This window comes from Ambystoma mexicanum, chromosome 2q (assembly GCF_040938575.1).
Source record: "Ambystoma mexicanum isolate Mex_15411 chromosome 2q, UKY_AmexF1_1, whole genome shotgun sequence".
NCBI lineage: Eukaryota > Metazoa > Chordata > Amphibia > Caudata > Ambystomatidae > Ambystoma > Ambystoma mexicanum.
The window spans coordinates 1172042148-1172068071 of record NC_090924.1 but is presented as its reverse complement, the minus strand read 5'-3'; the positions used below and the strand labels follow the sequence as shown (position 1 = coordinate 1172068071).

Sequence of the window (25924 nt, the reverse complement as noted above, 5' to 3'; positions counted from 1 at the left end):
CAGACCCTACTAGAGCTTGTGGACATGTTCTGTGAGGTTTGTGGTAATTGTGTACCATCTCTGGGCACTGAGGGTGCCCACAGCATGGGAAAAGGCATGCCTGAGGTGAAGTGTCCACTGGGGAGGGCCATGAGCCATGCCGAGTGATCTTTACGGGAGGTCGACCAAATCCACAGGGCTATTGGTGCCTGCAGACCCACCATAGCCAATCAGAGGTATTACTTGGGCAACCTTTAACCGTTTGGCACAATGCTTCAAAACAAATGTATATTCACCATTCTGGAGAATGTCATGTTATTTGCTGAAGGGGAACACATAGAATGTGGCCAAAAGTGTGTTTCCTATTCCTCCTCCTATAGGAAATACTTGAACACCTGTAGCATGAGAAAACTATTTTAAGGACCAACACCAAATTTCAGTAGTTAAAAATATTTCTTTGGTAGTTTGTAAATTGCCTCTGCAAAGCCTGGCAGAACAAACCTTTGACCTGGAAAGCAGGGATGTTACTTGTGATTCTCAGACTGTAAATATTAAGCCTTGTTGGCATCTCATTCATTTGGACCGTGGTCCAGGTCAACGAAACTGCTATGCAAAACATTTTTGGGTTCTTATTCATCCTAAAGGCGAAGAAAATATCTTCCTTGGGAACAGAATTGCGGTAAATGTCTTGTAGTTCTGGTGATGCAAGTGGAAGAGCCTCCAGCACTTGTGAAAGGGTTCTGTATTTTGTTGCTTTCATTCACAGTTAAGAATTACAAAAAGTGCTCCAATAGAAAACAGACTCTTAATGAGGTCCAAGTTTATGTGCTTCCATTCGGACGGGAGTCGTCTCCTATTAGTGAGGTGACAAATCCACCGTTTTATTGGTGTGTCTACGTGTGGCAGAACTGTGCTTTGTAGGGAGCCATGCCCTTCAGGAACCATCCAGTATGGTATTTCCTTTTATAAGAGCATGGCGATTAGCCATTAGTGACTGGCATTTTCACATGACGTCAGACTTTCAGTGAAGAAGATATTGAATATGTGTGATATGGAGTTACCATGATTCACTATTCAGATGTTGAATAAAGTAGACTAAACACAATAGCAAAAACATCTTTATCAAAGTCCATGGAATAGAACTACAGCATTTACAAGAATAAGAGTCGTGTATTACGTGCCATATAGTACTTCAGCTCCTGAGGAATACCTGGCACTTACAAGCACCAGGGACAGAAACATGTAGATCTAATTGCAATACAGAATTTTGTATATTTACATAACTGTATGCATACAAGTATAATCACAAATTAATTGTGTCGATCTTGCAGGTAGTGCTTGCAGTATTATACCCAGCATAAGTGCAGGCCATGCCCTGCGTGGTTGAAAACAGTGGGTGTTGCTACAGCTGGATTTGATATGTTGTATTTTTTTTACATCCTATACTTTTATTGTGTATGTCTTTACATATATTTATAATTGTCTCACGATAAATAGCTTTATATTTTTGTAATGCATCTGAGAACAATGCATGACAATTTTTTCAGGACTGATTTATGAATGTGTTGGAGAGAACACACGATATTGGTCAAATGAGTAGTTATGCAACCGTCCTTTTGATATAGAACACACATCTAAATGAGGTTAAAAGGGCTAATCTCTCTGGGGAGGCATCCTCACAGCAGGGTTTTGTTGTATCCCTTGCACGTATTGCAGGCAAGGGAAGAACTTGAAAACTGACGAATGATGGCTGGAAGATTTTGAATTCATCATAACCATGGGTATTGCGGTATTGCACTGAGAAACGGTCCTGACCACCATATTTCATCCTGCTATGCCATTACAGAAGGATAAAGAACATATGCTAATAAGCCTTGCTCCCACTCTAAATGGTGTCCAGACAAAACTGCGTGGCCGCCTCCCTTCTGTATGAGACCACAAACAACCCTACACACGTTTCAGGCTCATTGGCCATCATACATTTGCAGTTCGGAGTGGGCTAGCCCTTTGAAGTGTGACTCAGCCTGAGTTGCATACAATCTTTCCCCTTCTGTCAGGGCATGGCAGGATGGAAAACAATGATTTATGGGTTTCCCAGAGCGTTTACAGAGATTATGATTCCTTCAAAACTTTTCATCAATTTCTGGTTTGTGCCAGAGCAGTCTTTCAGCAGGTAGGTTAACAGGCCATTTGCCATGCACACTACCAGAAGAGGATACCTCCAAGCCATGCAGTGTATGTCATGGGGTAGTACAGCCTAACATGTGAACCGGCCAAGTCTGTGCCCATTACACAAAGGGAATTGCCACAGGCAATTCATTGCAGGTGGTGCTTGGCAGTATTACACAACTCGCTAGTATTGAGCGCGTAATAAATTAACAATACAATAAATCAATAAAATAAATGGGACTAACACCTTTGTGCCGAGATTCGCATGAATAGTAAAAATGTAAAGGAACATTATGAGGAATTTACAAACTTACAAAATTGTGCAAAGTAACTGGGATGTGCAGTAACAGTCAACTATCCACAGGTGCATGCTCTCATAAAGCATGGCAACAGCTGCAGTAGCCCACAGCAACGCAGCTGCCATGATGGATTGAGTCCTCTGTGCACGCTGAGAGTGCAGAATGGGACATTTACAGAATGCCCAATACAGATGGCAAAAAGAAGATCTTCCCAGAACCATGATGCTAAGTACCACCCCAAGCGGAACCCCAGAAAAGCCCAATACTCAATGCAACCGGACCAGAGGAGCTACCAGAAACGTGGTGAATACCATCCAGTGTGAACCTGCACTAAAGCATTGGACAGAAGAGTGTCACTAAGCACGTACAAATCACCAAATGACAGGGATCTAAGAATGAGAGATGAAAGACTTTAAAAGATCCCTAGAACACAATGTTTTACTGAGGGGATCGGTGCTTCAGAATGTGAAGCCACAAAGGAACCCCTCAATCATGCGTGCACTCACTCTCTCACGGGCAGAAGCAGTCATATATTTGTTAACAGCTTGTTCTCCTCAATAAAATGTAAATTAGTATTTATATCTTTTACTAAATTGCTTATGCTACAACAGAATGCACGTGTATATACCAAAGAGCAAGGTCAACTTTCCTCTGCTGTGTGCTAACGTGTAGATGTGTTAGCAACCTTACATTGACCCATTAACCCATAGTACCTGAAATCCGCTCACCTGAATGAACAATTGTATGCTATTAACCCCAGTGTGTCTTACATTTTACAGGAGAATATCCAGTATACTTACTTGAATTCGCAATGTGTGTGTGTGTGTGTGTGTGTTGTGGAAGATCCTGTAAAATATGCAAATGTCACGTCCTATTGAAATAATGGAACAGTGCCCATTAAATATTGTAAATGAACCACATACATGTTTTAACATCTAGACAGGGGAATACGCCACAGATGAGGATGAAGAAGACATGGGTCCAGTTCTTCCAGGGAGAGATATGGCTATTGAAGTTTTTGATCTCCCAGAGGGTGATGACATGTTTTCGCCAACAGACGTGGACACAGGAAAGCTGGCGCACAAATTTAAAGAGGTAAGCAGAACACGTTATGTTATTGTGTGCGTGCATTTTTCTATATGGTCTGCTTTTCCGTTCCTTCACTTTCTTCTACCGTATATAGTCTCATATCTAACTCCTACATGCATGTTTCAAATCCACATTTTTTACTTTCATTTGTTTTTTGGGTTTACAGCTTTTCAACTGTAGTATGTTTACAGCACATAATGTGTTTGCCATCAGCAACTACCATAAGCTTCCAATATGCAATATGTTGGTCATGAGCAACTAATATATTTTTTCAACATAAATGTACGGGCCCTGTGTTGGCCTCGAGATTCTACTGTCTATTTAAAACAAAACACGGGTAGGCCATGAGCAACTACTGTACGCTTTCTGGTCACAATGTGATGACCACTAGGAACTATTGTATGTTTACCACATAGAACATGTATGTTGGCTGTAAGAGCTGATGTGTATTTTCAGCATACCACATGGGGCCATAAGCAACTATTGTATGTTTACAACTTACAATGTTTTGCCAATGAGCAACTGTTGTATATTTAAACATACAATATGTTGGCACTTAGCTACCAACATATTTACAACATAAATATTTTTCGCCACGTACTTTATGATGGCCATGCACAATTATCGCGTATTTACAACATACAATAGGATCCCCATGATTAACTATTGTTTCTACAACATGTAGTGTGTTGCCTGTGATCAATGAGTGTATGCTTTCAACATACAATATGTTGGATGAAGTCAACTGCTGTGTGTTCAGAACGTGCTGGCCTTAAGCTAACACTCTGTGTTTACTAGACACAATACATTGAGCACACATTGTGTTGGGCACGAGCAACACATGTGTGTTCACAATACGCAATGTTTTGAATTAATACTTTATGCTTGGAACAGTTGATGTCCACAAACCAAACACATATCACAGGCACCTTACCGTGACATGTGTATACGCATTATCTGTAATATCCTTTGACAACTTTGAGTTCCAAATTAGAAACCATGTCACTTGAATGATATATTTTTTAATACATATATGAAATATAGACGAATACAATGAAAACCTCTTGGATGTAAAATAATTTACAAAAGGAACACACATTCTACCTACAATAGAAAATCAATAAACTCCATTGCTGATATATGGGATGCTGTACTTATGATACAAGTGTGCATTTAATTGATCCAGAGATTAGTAATGGTGATTCTCAATGTTACAGTTGCATGCCTAATGCTACACACTACCTGTATACACACTTCATGCTTTATTAAAATTGTTCTATGCACACACAATGCAAATCACTTAAAAAACACACACAGATATCGATGAAACACCTGTTTTAATTGAAATATTAGAAACAGTTAATTTAGTGTTAGTGCAGGTGTCTAATAAATATATTGCAGGCATGGGGAATCTGTTTAACCAATAAGATTTTAAAATATTCGCAAGGTCTCTATGGAGAAACTTTGAAAGATTGTGAGCCAAAATGACACATCCCCAGCTGAATATATAATTTCTATATTAAGTTCATGAAGGATTTTTTAACATCTTCATAATAGCTTTGTAGATGTATATATGTTGTACTAGTAAAAATACAGATTCTGCTTAGTGTTTTGTTTTATTAAACTGAGAAGCACACAGCCTCTCAGTGAACTTTCAATAACTAAAGTCGCCTTCAATATTCTTTCAGAAAATGCAACTGATCATATACATATTTGGTCGAATTTCATCTTTGGTTAAAGTGGGATCAGTTACGGTGTATCCATTCATTACGGAGGGCATCAAAATCCTACATGCAAAGTGCTATATGTTCTGGATGAATTGATTTTTTATTATTATTAGTTTAAAAAGTCTTTATTTATGTTTTAACATGATTGGTGTTATTTTAAACATTACACAAAGTTAAGCAATGCATACACAATTTAAAAAAATACAATGAAAATAAAAACGTACATAGATTACATTTTACGCATCACATCTCATTAATCTAAAATATCAATAACATTAATCTAAACTAACCTCTAGCTAAACATGCGCAATGATTAACATATCTAAGAATCAAGGTTAATGCCATCCTACAATCATCTAAAATTCACCTATTCATACTAAAGTCTTATATTAACGCCCAAATTGTATCTAATTGATACAGTACTATGTTTGCCTATCCAACAGGCTAACAAGTACCTTTAATAACCTTGTCAACACCAATAAAAAGGAAATACTCTCTCCTTTCATGAAGGAAGCCCACAGATGTTCTCCCACATTGTGAACCAGGGCAATGATAGACTTATAAAAATGATGCACTCTTAACTTATGCAAGTATGGGCACAAGATGACCGGCGTTTAAGTGTTTCCATTGCATTACCATCAGACATAACGTGCAACTTTTTGCGTTCTCTCAAGCCCATTCGTGGGCCTATACATTTTAATGTAGCTAACAGATCTATTTTAAATTATATATATATATAAGCTTCTTGATTCCCTACATGGGAAGAGCTACAGGTAATGAGGTACATAATCACGTCTGTAAATGGTAGCAGTATATTGAGAGTAGAGAGAATAATTTCCTATTTGTTTTATAGTTATTCTGCAAACCCACGAATACAGCTTTTTCTTCGTCCTCAAAGGGTTATTTGAATGTTCATCGACATCACAGCCCACTTCTCTCAGAAAGGATCATTGGGATAAGGCAAAGGTCTGTATGTAGGGCACCAATATCTACAAATAGAGAGTTCTTAGGAGGGCACACATGCTTTGCGTATAGTGAGAGTTTTTTCTAGTACAAGAGTTTTGAGGGAAATCAAACCCAACTTGTGTCTTAAGACATATTAGGCACGCATAATGGAAGTCCTAGAGTTCTCTTCCAAAGAGAGCATTCCAGAGTATTCAAGAACCCAGCAAGGTCTAGGACGTGACGTGATATCCAAACCGTAAGTCAAGACTGAAACAATTTATCCAGTGTAAAACTTAAATAGTGGCAACAAAGAAAACTTGAATAAGCGCCAATAAATATGGCGTAGCTGGGCCTGTAAGGGTTTCATCTTGTCTCTCAATCTCTGTTCTTGGACTAACCTGCAACAACGATTAGAAATAGTAAATCCCAGGTACGTCAGAACGTCCATTCTGTCCAACCTGGTATTACATACCACCCATCAACATTTTCAACCATTTTCTTGGTGAAAATAATGATTTTCGACTTGGTACCATTGATTTTTAAATTGTTTGACTCTGCATATTTTGAAAAAAAATCTAATTTCCTCTGTAAACAAAAGTTGTGGGGGGTGAAAAAAAAGTTAGCCGTCAGCAAACACCAACCAGTGCAATGAGATTGAGCCTAATGTTACTGGTAGGCAGCTGAAATTTCCCAAAGTCTGTTGAGGTTGGCAATGTATAGGTTGATATGTTTCAGGGCAAGAATACAACGCTGACGCAGTCCAGTGTGTGTCCGAATGGAACGCGATAGGCAACTCACTTTATTGAGTCTGATGTGTATCGCAGAAATGTTGTGCAAAAGCATAATCAGTCTCAGGGGGCCTTCCTGGAACCCCCAACCCTTCAATTTATACCACAATCGTTCCCTGATAACTCAATCAAAAGACATGCTCATGTCCATGCTGGCAATATAGATGTTCTTGCACGAAGATGTGTGAAATAGAGCATGTAGATGGATTAGAAGTGTATAATTTAACAAAGTGCTCTTTGCCTTCTGAAAGACCACCAGGAGTCTGGGTAAGAGTCTCTACTGCTCCATCCAAAAGGCAAGCTCTTTTAGCAGGAGAGCCGCAAAGACCTTACCCGAAGCATCCAGAATAGCAATTGGTCGATAATTAACTGGACCACTTCTATCTCCTTTCTTAAAAATAGGAATGGTGTATGAGAGATTCCATCTAGTTGGTAAGCTATTTCTAATAATAATGTCCTCAAATAACATGTGTAAGATCTTAGACCAAAGTGTTGGAGTACATTTGCGGTCCAAGTGAAATAAATTGTCAGGCTCTGGAGCTTTCGAGGCCTTCAACTTCACTATCGTTTCACCAATATTGATCATGGAGAAATGACCTTACCGTTTCTCTAAGTTCTGTCTGGAAATCATAGGCGTCTGAGAAGGAATGTCTATAGCAGCGTATAAGAACTTGAAATGAGATACCCATGCTTCTTCTGTGATCATATAGACAGGGGAATCAGGCTTTACAGTACCAATGGTTTTTATGGTATCCGAAAATGTGGACGTTTTCTTACCTTTGAGAGAACACAGAATTTTTCGGGCTGTCTACTAAATCCATTGAGTATCTCATACTTTCTGTATCTCTGTCATATACTCTTGGTATCCTGAGCTAAATCATTTACAATCATGAAAGATTGATCTCTCAGACGAATTCTCAGCCCTTTTCACTCTTTTTGCTTTAGCTATTTTTTCATTGCTATTTTGTGCTTTACTTTTTTGGTGCTCAGACACACATACCTTTTCTTAAGTATCTACAGAGAGAAGCATAAATAGTCCCTTCATAATTCGAAAAAAAACAAGCTCTTCAGTCTAGCAAGTGTGGTGTTGCCCCACATCGTAAGCAAGAATTAAATGCATTTCTCCATTATGGTTGGTTTCCAACAAATACTAATACCATTCCTACTAAGAATGATAGCAGCTAGAGTGTGAGACCAGTCAAGACCTCTGAAAAGATGATTCATTAAAAGAAATGATGGTCACGTGATCGCTGATACAAATGATAATGAAAAGCTAGTTGTGTGCTAATCTTGACATTATCCCTAGATAAGAAAACGTTGTCGATCCAGGAGCAACAATTCCCTCACTGCCAAATAACGATAGTGTCTAGGGCAGTGCCCCCTGAGGGCAACAGGAGCTCTATGCTCCAGGTTTTCATAAAATGTACCAATATTTCTCCTTGTATTCATTTACATTTTTTGGTTGAAGAGTTTGTAGTAGGCCTGGAGTGTCTATAAAAAGGAACAGTGCAATGAGTATTAAAATCTCCTGCTTTAATATCATAGTTGGCATGACCTTTGCGTAGCTATCCCTCCAAAGTCGTTCCGATGTCAAAGTCTTTAAAAAGTATGTTAAAAAATAACATTAAAGTATTGCCCCTTTGAAGATCAAACATTGGAGTTTGCCCACCATATCTGAAAATTATTATACACAAATGTGGTATTTCCATTATGAAAGAGTATTGTTTCATTCATAGCTCAATCAAGCAGCCATGATAAGAATGAAAGCTCTGCACTCTATTAACCCGGAGACCTCCAGTGTCAGGAACCGATTGTCTCATACAGTGCACAATGAAGACATGGAAAGTTATGGTGCATAAGAGATGGCCACCATGGTGTCCGTAATAAAACTCCCAAGATAGCTGCAGGTGGGATCAAGTCATGATAGGTACAAGTAAGTGCTGCATTAATCCAGCCCTTAAAAATCCCAGTCAAGAGGGGAGCCAGTGCTTAACGTTTTTTGGAAAGTCAGGTTGCTTGCTGTTACGCTTAATGTGTTTTCGAGTGCCCATGCCTGCTGAATCTATTACCAGAGGTTTGCACCTGTGGGAAGAAACAAGAAAACTCCAGTAAGCCACCAGGGGTAGGATATTTGATTCATAAAAGATTCTTCGGATTTCAAGACTTATTTGCAATTGAAATAGCACTGGAAGGAAACTTTTTTTCTATAGACATTTGTTATATGGAAGCAAGACTGCTCTCAGCTTCTGTAATTATCCAACCTGCAACTAGGCTCTGACTAGTCAATTTCACTGTTCTCCGCTTTGAGACTGCTCACAGCGTTTTCAAGACACACTGTTGCAAGCTCTTTGTGAAGTGCCTCACAGGCTAGTCTATTTCCTGAGCTCCATGTTTTTTCATTACTCTACTGAATTAAGTATAAGCACATTTAGATTGCTTACTGTGTTTCCCATGAATTAAGCATATGGTATTACTTACCTTACTCCTACTTCCCGTCCCCTTTCCTCCATACTGTATGGGTGTCCATCGATAGGGTCGGGAACAGAACCTTTTTAACCAGTAAACATTTCTTGTCCCCTTTATATTTAACCATGTGCGAGGGCTTGGCCCCGGGATCATGTGCTCCCTTGATTCTGTCCCCCGGCGCTAAACCCTAGTACTCTTTTCCACGTCGACAGGAGTGGACCTGCTTCACCTACGGTGTGGTTGAGACCCTTTTTTGCCTCTGTAATTCCACCCATTTAAGGCTTCCCCAGGGACATTTGTCCCTCTATATTATTCATATTACCAATCAGAACCTAAAATTTTTATAGGAACATAAATTCACACCATCCTCGGGTTCTTCGCACCTCCCCGGCACATGTCAGCCGCTGCAGGCTTCATTAGGTGCCTGGCCTGCGACGATTCTTCCCTACGTCGGACCTGCACGCTCTCTGACTTCCGGTGCCTCGGCAAAGACCACGGCTTGGATGGTGGTTGTTCGGCATTCAACATCCTTACTCCCCGGTCACTAAAGAACCGACTTGCGGGGTGGAGGGAGCTGTTCTCCAGGTCTCCACCTGAACATATCAAGGAATACGTACGTAGAAAAACCAAACCCAAGGTAAGTGTTCTAGTCTCCAAAGCACCCTGCAAAGGTGACTCCTTTCCCTGGAGCCGACCAGGCGATAGGGGCCTGTCAGGCTCTATTGCCAGCAAGGGTTCTGAAGCTGTCTGAGCTATGGGCATCACGGGTTCCACGGATCCTCCCGGTCCCAGCGCTGAGGGCCCAGTCTGCTCTTATACTGGGCAATCCCCAGAGGGGCTCTGTTCTATCACCGGGCCCATGCCTGATGGAGTGCCAACATGTAGTAAAAAAACACAACCGGCACCATGTCCGAGCGCAAACAGCCTACAAGGTCCACACCTGAGGTGCTGGGGAGGTCGGGCCTACGCGCACAAGCAAACAGGCGGAGGCCAGAGCCAGTACCTGTGCAGATATGCAGGCCAGATGTGTCACGGTACAGGACAAAATGGCAGCACATGCAGAAGCGTGCCAATCCATTTAACCACAAAGACAGGAATTCACCCTGAGGTTCCATGAGCACGCCACATGTCACGTGGTGCACATCCTACCCAGTGCCCTCGGAGCAGGTGCGCTACACAGAATTGGGCTATTTTCACAATTGGCAAAACGCGGGAGGAGCACAGCAGTACACGTCGGTCACCTGGTCCATGCCTGTGCATGAGCGCAGCTCTCCAGCATGTGAGGAGCGATTTATCAAGACATTCCTCACACTAATGAGATCTCCTAAAATGGGAGGTATCCTGAGGGGAATCATACAAGGCATGATTCTGCCTGTGATCCACCAGCCCCCGGCTCCAATCCATCCTCTGACGGCTCCAAGCCTAGGATCGACTCCCACTCAACCCACAGAAATTCCTGCTCAGCCTAGCACTGTGGTCCAGTCCGTGCCCCCCAGGCCATGGCACCCCTGAGCACACCGCCTGCAGATAATATGAACCCACAGGACACAGCAGATCAGGGGAACATGGACGCAGAGGACAAGCAGGACACTTCTTCTTTGGCAAGAGCTTTCCCTGACAGGCTAGCTGGATAAGCGGAATACCTGAGCATTCCTCAGCCCCAAAAGGATCAACCAGAGGCGGGGGTCCTAGCAGAGGTATTGAACATCCATTCAGCCACTAGATCTGGCATTCCGCTCCAATAAGATGTGGAGGCTTTAGCAAGGAAGGGCTGGAACAAACCTCATTTGATGCAGCCAATTAACTTGTGGCTGGATGCAAAGTATAGGCAGGCGGAAGGGCACTCTCTTCTCCTGTCGGTACACCCACAGCCACATTCATTGTTCATCACGGCGGCATCCATGTACCCCAAACCGCAGTCATCCAGTACATCCGCGTCTACATCAGCTTTACTAGCCAAGGAGGAGAAGCTCCTGGAGGCCTATGGGCAAAAAAGTATACTCCAACGCCGGCCTCCACTGGCGACGAGCTATTGAAAACGCCATGCTGACTGCCGCAAATCAGAGGCTATGGGGAGATTGAAGATTTCCTTCCGGAATTGCTACCGCACAGGCAGACGTCTTTCAAGGCCGTTCTGGTCGAAGGCAAATTGTGGCACAGGTCTTAATTAAGCCCTCAGTGGCTCATATTGACACGGTAGAGCCATCTGCGTGGCCACAGATATGAGGAGGACAGCATGGCTCATGGCCACCAGGTCCAGTCCTGATGTACAAGACCACATCGTCAATCTCCCTTTTGAAGGAAGGGACCTGTTCCACTCATCCACTGATGAGGAGTTAGATAAGAAGAACAACAGTTCCCAGACAGCCAGGTCCTTGGCCATACTTGCCAAACCAGTATACAAGATCTTCAGGCACGGTCAATCCCGGGCTGATAGGGGTCGCACATTCGGCGAATTCAGGGGCTTCCAGGATCAGAGAGTTAGGCAGCCTGACAGGTCTCCCAGCCAGCACAGGTGCAAACAGCAGAAATCTTCTCACAAGGGCTTCTTCCATTCCCCCTCCCGGGCGCCAGCCTCAGAGGGAAAGAAGCAATGATTGAATCATCAAGGTCCATAGTTCTCCAGTGGGGGGCAGGCTTGCTCTTCACATTTAGTCATGTCGGACATTATTTGTGGACCTGTGGATACTTTCAGTGTTTACACAGGGCTTCAGCCTCCCCATCCTTCAAATCCCCCCAGTCTCTCCTCCCCTCCCCCAGATCAGGACATCATCTCTCCTTGCGGAAATCATCTCACTGGTCGTCATCGGAGCAGCAGCTGAGGTTCCCCTATCGCAGAGAGGCTTGGGATTCTACTCTCATATCTTTGCAATACAGAAGAAGAACCAGGCGGGCCTGGGAGTGGTTCTGGATCGATCCTTCTTAAACCTTTACTTACCCCTCCAAAAGTTAAGATGGTTACGCCAGCTCTGATAGCGGAGTCGCTGTGTGGGGGAGACTGGACATGCTCCCTGGACCTAAAGGATGCATACCTACACGTACCAATTTGGCAGCCCAATCCTGCTTTCCTCCAGTTGCGGGTTGTGGGCTCCCACTTCCAGTACAAAGTGCTCCCGTTTGGGCTCAATTCAGCCCCAAGGGTATTTACAAGTCTCATGAATGCGGTGGCTCCGATACTTATGTGTGCCCATACCTCGACGACTGGTTGGTCAGGGCAGGATCGCATGGGGAGGTTAGAAATACTGCCTCCAGGGTATTGGATATTCTTTACGAGCTGGGGTTTTCGATCAAACTCGGAAAGTCTCAGCTTCAGCCCACACAATCACTGGTCGTTCTGGGCCACAGGTGGAATACCAAGGAGCAACAGATTTTCCCCACTATGGAAAAGGTGGCAGCGCTCAAAGTGGCTACTGGACATTTTCTCAGCAGGTCGGAAACCTCGGCCTGTTGGTACAAACACCTCCTGGGGAACATGATGTCATGCCTCCTGGCCAGGCCGCATTCCAGTTTCAAAATGAGGAGAGTGCAGTTACACTTCTCCGCCTCATGGAACCAAGAAACAGGCTCTCAAGCAGCATTAGTCACCATGCCTACGCATCTCCACCAGGATTTGGTATGGCGGAGGCTGGACACCAATCATATGGCGGCCAGAACATTCAGACACCCCCTTCCGCCATATACCATTATGACAGACTCCTCCCTGTATGGGTGGGAAACCACGCTGGTTATCCACACTGTACATGTGATGTGGACAAAACAGGACCAGCAGAGATAGATCAGTGGCTCAAACTAATGGCTATATGGCTGGCCGTTCAGGGCCTTCCTTTGTGTGATCAAGAACACTGCAGTTTGTATTCAGACGGACAGTTCCACCTGCTTGTACTACCTCAAAAAACGGGGGCAGTACATCGCCTCCCATGTGCAGGCTCCCTATCGACAAATGGGAATGTGCCATCGCCCACAACATATGGCTTTCTGCAACCCACCTTATGAGGGAGTCCAACCTGTAGGCGGACAGGCTCAGCAGGCTGTGTGTGTACAACTACGAGTGGCAGCTGAATGAACACGTCCTACAGGAGATCTTCAGCCGGTGGGTACAGCCACAGATAGACCTATTCGCCACCAAGCACAACCGGAGATGCCAGCAGCTTGCTTCCTGGAAGACAGGGCACAGGCTCGCTGGAGGATGCCCTGCATCATCAGTGGAGTGGGATGTGGGCTTACGCATTCCCTCCGACTCCCCTAATCCACAAAGTCATCTGCATGATCAGAGAGGCTCGTCATCTGAGGCTAATTCTAATAGCGCCGCAGTGGACGGCCAGACCATGGTTCTCGGACCTCAAAGGGCTCTCAGATCAGCCCCCTGTTCCTCTCCCAGTCGATACAGCTCCACTCCTATGTCAACAGGGGGTGGGGGGTAGTAGTTCACCCGTTCCCGGAGAGACTAGCCCCAGCAGCCTGGTTCCTGAGCACATAACTCTGAGGCACCTTCACCTGTTTTAGGACAATCTGGATATTATCCAGAAGGCAAGAAGCTTATCCACCTGAAACCAATACAGGAGCAAGTGGTCCAGGTTCTGCTTCTGGGCCAAGGAAAGAGGGGTAGACCCAGTGATGTGCACACTGGATCAGGTGCTGTCATTCTTAGCACACCTGACAGAGTTGGGCGTCCAGGTTGACACATGCCGTACATACCAAGTGGCCATATGTGCCTACAAGAAACTGGGGCAGCAACTCGTTCTCCATGTCTATCCCTGTAGTCAAGAGGCATCTGGCGGGACTAACGAGATTATACACTCCTATAAGACCTCCCCACCCAGTCTGAAACCTCAATGTGGTTCTGGGTGCCATGGCGCATAAACAGTTCGAGCCCATGGCATCAGTCGACATCAGATTGGTCACAATCAAGACAGCACTGCTGGTAGGCCTTACCTCGGGTGTGCAGCATCAGTGAGATTCAGGCACTAGTGGTGTCGGAGCCTTATACCACGTTCCATTGTGACAAAGTGGTGCTCTGCACCCAGCCTTCGTTACTCCCAAAGGTGGTGTCTTTTCACCTCAATGAGGAAATAGTCCTTCCGACTTCTTTCCTGAATCCAAAGGAGAAGGCAGAAAAGGTGTTAAACTGTCTTGGTGTCATAAGAGCACTGAAATTCTACCTGGACTGGACTAAGGGCTTCTGCAAGTGAAGATGCTTTGTTCATCACCTTCAGTGATCAAAACCAGGTTGTCAGGCATCAAAGGTCTCAGTAGCTAGGTGGATGGTCACGGCCATTCAAGAGGTCCATAAGGGACAGCACTTGAAGGTGCCAGCAAACATGCACGCACATGCGGTCAGGGCCAAGGCAATGGCGGTCGCCTTCCAGAGGCATGTGCCGTGGCAAACAATCAGCAGGGCTGCACATGGGCTACCGCCTCGGCTTTCTGCAGACATTATTGCCTAGAAGCAACGTTGTTAAGCAGTTAATCTAGCCGATGTGTCAAAGGGGACTGGGGCAGAGTCAAAGAGGCGCACATTGCCGGGGCCATGTTCCTGCATGCGGTTACATTTAAAGGGTAAAGGACATTTCTTCTGGTGAAAAATGTTCCGTTCCCATCCCTAGTGAAGGATGTCCATAAAGTATGGACTAGGAAAACGTTAGACACTACTGTGAGTAACTTATCATTTTTGCCGCAAGCAGCTGAATTCAAGCTTTGTTTGCTTTATACCCCAAAGAGAAAAAGAGAAGGACAAGGTTACGTCTCTTTTTTGAATTTTGTTTAATCATTCTAAGACAATCATATTGGGAAAGGCAAAGACATTGTCGTGGATTTTGGTTCAACTAAGGAATGCATAATTATTTGTGTTTGGCCGAGTGATGGCCTTGCTATTCATTTGCTGGAAAAACTTTGCCTGTGTCGGAGAGCTGCAGTCTGTCTTTGCTGCATGTTACTACGGAGGAGGAACTGCTGCCTACTAAACACTCGACTACAGCGGAGCATAGGTGGAGTGTTTGGCTGAGTTTTTGGCCTTGCTATTCATTTGCTGTAAAAACTTTGCCCATGTCGGAGAGCTGCAGTCTGTCTTTGCTGCATGTTACTACTACAGAGGAGCTGCTGCCTACTAAACACTTGCCTACAGCGGAGCATAGGCGCAGTGTTTGGCTGAGTGTTGGCCTTGCTATTCATTTGCTGGAAAGACTTTGCCCGTGTCGGAGAGCTGCAGTCTGTCTTTGCTGCGTGTTACTACGGAGGAGGAGCTACTGCCTATTAAACACTCGCCTAAAGCGGAGCATAGGTGGACTGTTTGGCCGAGTGTTCGGCCGTAGGTTCGCAACAAGGAAGGTCTTTCCTCCCATCTGACTCATTGTACGTGAGCCAGCTCAGGAAAAGAAGAAAAACGTGATAGACTCTGTTTTAGTCCCTGCTTTCCGACTTGGAGAGACGGTGCCTTGGTTGAGTTACGGTAAGCCACGGAGCGGGTAAGTTGCAGAACACAAGCCGTACTTGCTTGTTGTTGATTTGATCAGGATACTGCGAAGGGGGTCCCCTTTGATCCTCAATCTTATAACTATAACACTGTGAAGACTCTGTAAAGAAGTTAATTTAATTTCCGCTTTTATTTTTTTATTTTTTTTGGGAAGCACAAGTGCGAGCTGATAAACGGAAAGACAAAAAAACACAAGCTAACAGATACGCTAACAGACAAGTAGTGGGAAAAAGGAGACAGGAATTCACCCTGAGGTTCCATGAGCACGCCACATGTCACGTGGTGCACATCCTACCCAGTGCCTTCGGAGCAGGTGCGCTACACAGAATTGGGCTATTTTCACAATTGGCAAAACGCGGGAGGAGCACAGCAGTACACGTCGGTCACCTGGTCCATGCCTGTGCATGAGCGCAGCTCTCCAGCATGTGAGGAGCGATTTATCAAGACATTCCTCACACTAATGAGATCTCCTCAAATGGGAGGTATCCTGAGGGGAATCATACAAGGCATGATTCTACCTGTGATCCACCAGCCCCCGGCTCCAATCCATCCTCTGACGGCTCCAAGCCTAGGATCGACTCCCACTTAACCCACAGAAATTCCTGCTCAGCCTAGCACTGTGGTCCAGTCCGTGCCCCCCAGGCCATGGCACCCCTGAGCACACCGCCTGCAGATAATATGAACCCACAGGACACAGCAGATCAGGGGAACATGGACGCAGAGGACAAGCAGGACACTTCTTCTTTGGCAAGAGCTTTCCCTGACAGGCTAGCTGGATAAGCGGAATACCTGAGCATTCCTCAGCCCCAAAAGGATCAACCAGAGGCGGGGGTCCTAGCAGAGGTATTGAACATCCATTCAGCCACTAGATCTGGCATTCCGCTCCAATAAGATGTGGAGGCTTTAGCAAGGAAGGGCTGGAACAAACCTCATTTGATGCAGCCAATTAACTTGTGGCTGGATGCAAAGTATAGGCAGGCGGAAGGGCACTCTCTTCTCCTGTCGGTACACCCACAGCCACATTCATTGTTCATCACGGCGGCATCCATGTACCCCAAACCGCAGTCATCCAGTACATCCGCGTCTACATCAGCTTTACTAGCCAAGGAGGAGAAGCTCCTGGAGGCCTATGGGCAAAAAAGTATACTCCAACGCCGGCCTCCACTGGCGACGAGCTATTGAAAACGCCATGCTGACTGCCGCAAATCAGAGGCTATGGGGAGATTGAAGATTTCCTTCCGGAATTGCTACCGCACAGGCAGACGTCTTTCAAGGCCGTTCTGGTCGAAGGCAAATTGTGGCACAGGTCTTAATTAAGCCCTCAGTGGCTCATATTGACACGGTAGAGCCATCTGCGTGGCCACAGATATGAGGAGGACAGCATGGCTCATGGCCACCAGGTCCAGTCCTGATGTACAAGACCACATCGTCAATCTCCCTTTTGAAGGAAGGGACCTGTTCCACTCATCCACTGATGAGGAGTTAGATAAGAAGAACAACAGTTCCCAGACAGCCAGGTCCTTGGCCATACTTGCCAAACCAGTATACAAGATCTTCAGGCACGGTCAATCCCGGGCTGATAGGGGTCGCACATTCGGCGAATTCAGGGGCTTCCAGGATCAGAGAGTTAGGCAGCCTGACAGGTCTCCCAGCCAGCACAGGTGCAAACAGCAGAAATCTTCTCACAAGGGCTTCTTCCATTCCCCCTCCCGGGCGCCAGCCTCAGAGGGAAAGAAGCAATGATTGAATCATCAAGGTCCATAGTTCTCCAGTGGGGGGCAGGCTTGCTCTTCACATTTAGTCATGTCGGACATTATTTGTGGACCTGTGGATACTTTCAGTGTTTACACAGGGCTTCAGCCTCCCCATCCTTCAAATCCCCCCAGTCTCTCCTCCCCTCCCCCAGATCAGGACATCATCTCTCCTTGCGGAAATCATCTCACTGGTCGTCATCGGAGCAGCAGCTGAGGTTCCCCTATCGCAGAGAGGCTTGGGATTCTACTCTCATATCTTTGCAATACAGAAGAAGAACCAGGCGGGCCTGGGAGTGGTTCTGGATCGATCCTTCTTAAACCTTTACTTACCCCTCCAAAAGTTAAGATGGTTACGCCAGCTCTGATAGCGGAGTCGCTGTGTGGGGGAGACTGGACATGCTCCCTGGACCTAAAGGATGCATACCTACACGTACCAATTTGGCAGCCCAATCCTGCTTTCCTCCAGTTGCGGGTTGTGGGCTCCCACTTCCAGTACAAAGTGCTCCCGTTTGGGCTCAATTCAGCCCCAAGGGTATTTACAAGTCTCATGAATGCGGTGGCTCCGATACTTATGTGTGCCCATACCTCGACGACTGGTTGGTCAGGGCAGGATCGCATGGGGAGGTTAGAAATACTGCCTCCAGGGTATTGGATATTCTTTACGAGCTGGGGTTTTCGATCAAACTCGGAAAGTCTCAGCTTCAGCCCACACAATCACTGGTCGTTCTGGGCCACAGGTGGAATACCAAGGAGCAACAGATTTTCCTCACTATGGAAAAGGTGGCAGCGCTCAAAGTGGCTACTGGACATTTTCTCAGCAGGTCGGAAACCTCGGCCTGTTGGTACAAACACCTCCTGGGGAACATGATGTCATGCCTCCTGGCCAGGCCGCATTCCAGTTTCAAAATGAGGAGAGTGCAGTTACACTTCTCCGCCTCATGGAACCAAGAAACAGGCTCTCAAGCAGCATTAGTCACCATGCCTACGCATCTCCACCAGGATTTGGTATGGCGGAGGCTGGACACCAATCATATGGCGGCCAGAACATTCAGACACCCCCTTCCGCCATATACCATTATGACAGACTCCTCCCTGTATGGGTGGGAAACCACGCTGGTTATCCACACTGTACATGTGATGTGGACAAAACAGGACCAGCAGAGATAGATCAGTGGCTCAAACTAATGGCTATATGGCTGGCCGTTCAGGGCCTTCCTTTGTGTGATCAAGAACACTGCAGTTTGTATTCAGACGGACAGTTCCACCTGCTTGTACTACCTCAAAAAACGGGGGCAGTACATCGCCTCCCATGTGCAGGCTCCCTATCGACAAATGGGAATGTGCCATCGCCCACAACATATGGCTTTCTGCAACCCACCTTATGAGGGAGTCCAACCTGTAGGCGGACAGGCTCAGCAGGCTGTGTGTGTACAACTACGAGTGGCAGCTGAATGAACACGTCCTACAGGAGATCTTCAGCCGGTGGGTACAGCCACAGATAGACCTATTCGCCACCAAGCACAACCGGAGATGCCAGCAGCTTGCTTCCTGGAAGACAGGGCACAGGCTCGCTGGAGGATGCCCTGCATCATCAGTGGAGTGGGATGTGGGCTTACGCATTCCCTCCGACTCCCCTAATCCACAAAGTCATCTGCATGATCAGAGAGGCTCGTCATCTGAGGCTAATTCTAATAGCGCCGCAGTGGACGGCCAGACCATGGTTCTCGGACCTCAAAGGGCTCTCAGATCAGCCCCCTGTTCCTCTCCCAGTCGATACAGCTCCACTCCTATGTCAACAGGGGGTGGGGGGTAGTAGTTCACCCGTTCCCGGAGAGACTAGCCCCAGCAGCCTGGTTCCTGAGCACATAACTCTGAGGCACCTTCACCTGTTTTAGGACAATCTGGATATTATCCAGAAGGCAAGAAGCTTATCCACCTGAAACCAATACAGGAGCAAGTGGTCCAGGTTCTGCTTCTGGGCCAAGGAAAGAGGGGTAGACCCAGTGATGTGCACACTGGATCAGGTGCTGTCATTCTTAGCACACCTGACAGAGTTGGGCGTCCAGGTTGACACATGCCGTACATACCAAGTGGCCATATGTGCCTACAAGAAACTGGGGCAGCAACTCGTTCTCCATGTCTATCCCTGTAGTCAAGAGGCATCTGGCGGGACTAACGAGATTATACACTCCTATAAGACCTCCCCACCCAGTCTGAAACCTCAATGCGGTTCTGGGTGCCATGGCGCATAAACAGTTCGAGCCCATGGCATCAGTCGACATCAGATTGGTCACAATCAAGACAGCACTGCTGGTAGGCCTTACCTCGGTGTGCAGCATCAGTGAGATTCAGGCACTAGTGGTGTCGGAGCCTTATACCACGTTCCATTGTGACAAAGTGGTGCTCTGCACCCAGCCTTCGTTACTACCAAAGGTGGTGTCTTTTCACCTCAATGAGGAAATAGTCCTTCCGACTTCTTTCCTGAATCCAAAGGAGAAGGCAGAAAAGGTGTTAAACTGTCTTGGTGTCATAAGAGCACTGAAATTCTACCTGGACTGGACTAAGGGCTTCTGCAAGTGAAGATGCTTTGTTCATCACCTTCAGTGATCAAAACCAGGTTGTCGGGCATCAACGGTCTCAGTAGCTAGGTGGATGGTCACGGCCATTCAAGAGGTCCATAAGGGACAGCACTTGAAGGTGCCAGCAAACATGCACGCACATGCGGTCAGGGCCAAGGCAATGGCGGTCGCCTTCCAGAGGCATGTGCCGTGGCAAACAATCAGCAGGGCTGCCACTTGGGCTACCGCCTCGGCTTTCTGCAGACATTATTGCCTAGAAGCAACGTTGTTAAGCAGTTAATCTAGCCGATGTGTCAAAGGGGACTGGGGCAGAGTCAAAGAGGCGCACATTGCCGGGGCCATGTTCCTGCATGCGGTTACATTTAAAGGGTAAAGGACATTTCTTCTGGTGAAAAATGTTCCGTTCCCATCCCTAGTGAAGGATGTCCATAAAGTATGGACTAGGAAAACGTTAGACACTACTGTAAGTAACTTATCATTTTTGCCGCAAGCAGCTGAATTCAAGCTTTGTTTGCTTTATACCCCAAAGAGAAAAAGAGAAGGACAAGGTTACGTCTCTTTTTTGAATTTTGTTTAATCATTCTAAGACAATCATATTGGGAAAGGCAAAGACATTGTCGTGGATTTTGGTTCAACTAAGGAATGCATAATTATTTGTGTTTGGCCGAGTGATGGCCTTGCTATTCATTTGCTGGAAAAACTTTGCCTGTGTCGGAGAGCTGCAGTCTGTCTTTGCTGCATGTTACTACGGAGGAGGAACTGCTGCCTACTAAACACTCGACTACAGCGGAGCATAGGTGGAGTGTTTGGCTGAGTTTTTGGCCTTGCTATTCATTTGCTGTAAAAACTTTGCCCATGTCGGAGAGCTGCAGTCTGTCTTTGCTGCATGTTACTACTACAGAGGAGCTGCTGCCTACTAAACACTTGCCTACAGCGGAGCATAGGCGCAGTGTTTGGCTGAGTGTTGGCCTTGCTATTCATTTGCTGGAAAGACTTTGCCCGTGTCGGAGAGCTGCAGTCTGTCTTTGCTGCGTGTTACTACGGAGGAGGAGCTACTGCCTATTAAACACTCTCCTAAAGCGGAGCATAGGTGGACTGTTTGGCCGAGTGTTCGGCCGTAGGTTCGCAACAAGGAAGGTCTTTCCTCCCATCTGACTCATTGTACGTGAGCCAGCTCAGGAAAAGAAGAAAAACGTGATAGACTCTGTTTTAGTCCCTGCTTTCCGACTTGGAGAGACGGTGCCTTGGTTGAGTTACGGTAAGCCACGGAGCGGGTAAGTTGCAGAACACAAGCCGTACTTGCTTGTTGTTGATTTGATCAGGATACTGCGAAGGGGGTCCCCTTTGATCCTCAATCTTATAACTATAACACTGTGAAGACTCTGTAAAGAAGTTAATTTAATTTCCGCTTTTATTTTTTTATTTTTTTTGGGAAGCACAAGTGCGAGCTGATAAACGGAAAGACAAAAAAACACAAGCTAACAGATACGCTAACAGACAAGTAGTGGGAAAAAGGAGATGTTCCACTGCTACGCTAATCTATGAGTGTGTCCACAACGCAAACCTGGAATGCGGTTGCCAGATTCAATTGTCTTCAACAGCTTGCGGTGCTTAGAGTACAATTACAACTAAAAGTGTTTTAACCCAGCACCAGCGCTATAAGTAATAGGAGCTGCGCGGGATGATGGGGTGCTAATTGAACATCGTATGGAAGGTGAGGATCAAGCCACAAATGACGCTGACTGTTGGGGGGCAGTGGAGCTTGAATCAACTAAAATTATGCCCCGAGAGGTAAGAGCGATAGGAGCAGATCGGGGTCCTTCCGCCAGACAAAAACCATGCCCAATCGATATCCGGGTAGAGATCAGTGCTATGATGATCTCGCCAGAGAACATCTTACAAATGGACGCAGGTTCAGACGCTCCTAATAAGATACTCTGGGTGAGCCCCAGAGAAGAAACAAATCTAAGGCAGATTAGGTCTCATCAAACGAACACGCTTCCAAACGGAATTATGGAACCACCATCTACTCCCCCAGATAAGGCTGACAAAAGATTTGTTGGCCTGGGAACCCCTCGGATGAGTTGTGTCTGTCATTTTCAGGGGCTTCATCCCCAAAAGTGTCTACATTTGGAAGGAGACATAACATTACTGAGACACCAGTAAAGAACTTAGCCTCATCCAAAGGCAGAGTGGCAAAGATTCTTCTTTCAGAGACTGGAGCATGCAAAAATTACCAGCACAGAGAAAGCCCGGGACGAGGTCTCAAATGTTTCACCAAGTAAAGAAACACTGCCTAACTTTAAGGCACATAAAGATTTGGAGAATTCTGTGTATTCTATGGGTACAAGTGCCAAATGCAGAGAGAACAGTGAGATGAACAGGATGCGATCCGAAGGTTGTATAGAAGGGCGTCCCTGCAACAATAAGCAGATGGCTGACCCCCAAAAGCAACAAGTGGGGGTTAGGAGCAGGAAGCAAGCAGCTAACTCGTCACCTACAGACAAGGACATATTAGTAGCAATAGAAATGACTAACGCTAACAAATCAGCCCAGAAAATGTGTCTGTACACCATGAGGTAATTGCTGCACTAACTTTAACTTTAACACCGTATATAAAGCTTCATGAGTCGCTCAATGATCAAATAAGAGATCAATCGACTCTAATAGCTTCATTCTAAACTAATATTCATTGAAGGATTTGAGACAGCTATCCAGTCAAATCTCGGGCAGAACACTGAACAAATTACGAACATCCTGCATAGGATAATAGACCCCATTAAAAAAGAAAAAAACAAACTGAGAGTTGATGCCGTGAAACCAAATCAAACAAATATCAGTCTAGACAAGGTCTCATCAGAAGGGGCTAGCCATATAACAGTTCAGCTTGGGCCTTTGACCCATGGGCCTCTGAATCATGACGACACAAGAAGGGAAGAAATTAACTTGATTAAAGACCAACCAGCGATAACAGTACCAAGAGGAAAGGTGAAAGGTGGGGGACGTCGATGATTCAGACAACGGTGCTCTAAGTGAAAGAAAGTATGGTATCTTCACGAAATTAAAGGAGGTGGAGCAACAATTTTAATCACCGAACACTAAAAGAGAACTTTTGAAAGCAAGCCTGCTGAAAGAAAAGAAACAGCAAATAAGTCAAGCTTCTATATCCTACTCATTGAACAAGATTAAGAGAAATCAGAAAGTCTTACACTTTGTTAAAAATTCAGGAAAAGTGGGAAGAGAGAACACATCAAAGAATACGGAAAGTGGGCCAGTATTACCTGATGTAGCTGCTAGTGAAGATCTGCATGGCAGTGAATTGGTGGCCGCCCCTTGTAACAAAAAGGATGCACAAATTGAAGTAAGCGAGGAAGACCAAAGAGAAATACTCATCAATCTATCAACGTATACAATTTCGGAAGGCAAAGATTCTAACACTGATACGGAAAGGAGAGGTGGCCCACATTTAGGTAGAAGTATTCAACATAAATACTTGACCGGTCAAGTGGCACAGCGAGTAGAGCGCTCTCTTTGACATCAGGTTCGAATCCCGGCGGCGCCAAACTCAGCCTTTCATCCTTCCGAGGTCAATAAATGAGCACCACACACTGTGGGTAATAATAAGCAGCGCTCAGATACCTGAGGGTTCGTAGCGCTATATAAATGCCAAATTATTATTATTATTATTATTATAAAGACACCCCGGACTGTAAGGACTGAGATAATGAGAGCCTTTTGACACCAACACCCTCGCAAAGACAGATTTCATCATAGAACTGAGTAAACCGGCTAGAGTGATAAACCAGCCCCGCACAGTGAGATCGAGAACTCAGAAAAAAATCTTAGAGGAAGAACAAAGTAAAGCATCCTTTGTGGAGAAAACAGTAACATTCAAACCATTAACGGTGTTGAAAACAAGTCAGGAGAATAATCACTTGCAGAGGCATGCTGATAAAAGGAAACAAGTGTTCATTGAGTCTGACTCGGGTGATGATGAATTGCCTTCCAAATTTGTACCGTTGAAATAAAAAAGCTGCACAAAAAAGGGTGAATGCCTTACTGACAAGGGATGAAAAAAGAGCGAACATACATAAACACTTCAAGATAAGTAGAAAAGATGACAAATCCCCTTATCGAGATGAAAGCCCGGTCCGGGAAGGACGACACTCTAGTTCGAGACATAAAGATAGCAGTACCCATTGTCTCTTGCTAGAGAGAGTGCTCAGGATAAAAGATGACTTGGTGGTATACCGTGCCAATAGCCTGCGCTTGATGCATTGCATTCACTCATTAAGAAACATTGATACAAACGATTTGCACCTAATCCTATTTCCTGAGGATAAAAGACTGGAGAAAGTAATTATTTACGTTGCTTCCAAGGAAAAAAAAGAACCAGATCATGAAAGCAGCAGGAAAACTACTATCCATGGGCTTCGGGTTATGTGCATATGATGAAGAGGAACCATCAGAGAAGAAATCAAATAAAAGGCAGGAAGGGAAGTTTAGATCACCGAGAAGTGGTAGACAACACTTAGAGGTCGAAAACTACAAAGAAACAATGATAGAGACCAGGAAGATGAGGATAGAAACCTGCAAATAACAGTGAAAAACAAGAGAAAAAAGAGATCGGGAAGGTGAGGCTAGAAACCTGCAAATAACGGTGGAAAACACAAGAAAAAGTAGTATTTCAACAGGATGGATAGTCCAAGGGGAAAAAAATTGAAGAAAACTTGTCATGGTTGGCTGGAGCACTGGTTGGCGAAAAATCAACTTCATAGCCCGTATTATCTATGGAAGTTGGTTGTTGTTTGTTGCAGAGCAAGGCCATTTCCTTAGCCTCATGGAGCACGCAAGGCTTTGCTCATCTTTTTTCACCTGGTGATTCACAATTAGAGAATTTTTAAATAATAAGTCTCCAAGAGATTTGGCTGCAAGAACGACCCTTATCGGAGGGTTATGATGTGTTAATCAATCCTGCAGTGAAGGGGGTGAAGGGGCGCCCCAAGTCAGGTCTACTAACGGCCTTAAAAAAGAACATCAAAAGCCAGGTGATAAAAGAATATTGTTTGCCACCCTTGATCCAAGCCCTCTTGATCACAATAAATACAAAAAACCTTAACCAGATGAAGAATCTTCTACTCATTAACGTCTACTGGAATGCTTTAGAAAAAACAGAGGAGGACTTTGTAAAACTTGTATTAAGAGCAATGGACGATGCAAGTAAGTTAAGACCAGATTCAGAGTTTTTGATTTGCAGTGACCTAAACATTCACAACTTCGATGACAAAGCCAGCTTAATAACAAATTGGGATATAAACTCATCTCCACTAGCTTTGAGAGGGCTGTTTTGGAGAGAGGAGATGGAAGAGTGAAACATCAACATGGGAAATGAGCACATACAGAGTGACGTTCAGCTAAAGTCACCTGGAGCAGAGGGGAGGATCAACAAGCTCTTGATTATCTGTTCACCTCAGAAATTCTATTTGGGTACCTAACTGATCTTAAGATCAAGGAATCTGACGAGAGTGATCCTGATATCCTGACTGTGTGTATTTGTAATTGGTTTTATGGGAACCTGAATGAAGAAATCCTTGACCTATACGCTGTGCAAGGGCGAAATAGAGTTAAAATTAATTAGGGAGCCAAGGATAAGGTCCAGA

The 25924-nt window shown here is 45.2% G+C and overlaps 1 protein-coding gene across 4 annotated transcripts in view; it reads left to right on the top strand.

The window, feature by feature from the left end:
- Positions 1-25924, top strand: part of PPP1R9A (protein phosphatase 1 regulatory subunit 9A) — a 2290846-nt gene that overhangs the window by 1663684 nt on the left and 601238 nt on the right. For all 4 annotated transcript variants that reach the window (XM_069648563.1, XM_069648562.1, XM_069648561.1 and 1 more), the window contains exon 7: positions 3387-3542. In XM_069648563.1, the coding sequence (XP_069504664.1) occupies positions 3387-3542 (156 nt within the window). The remainder of the gene's footprint in view (positions 1-3386; positions 3543-25924) is intronic.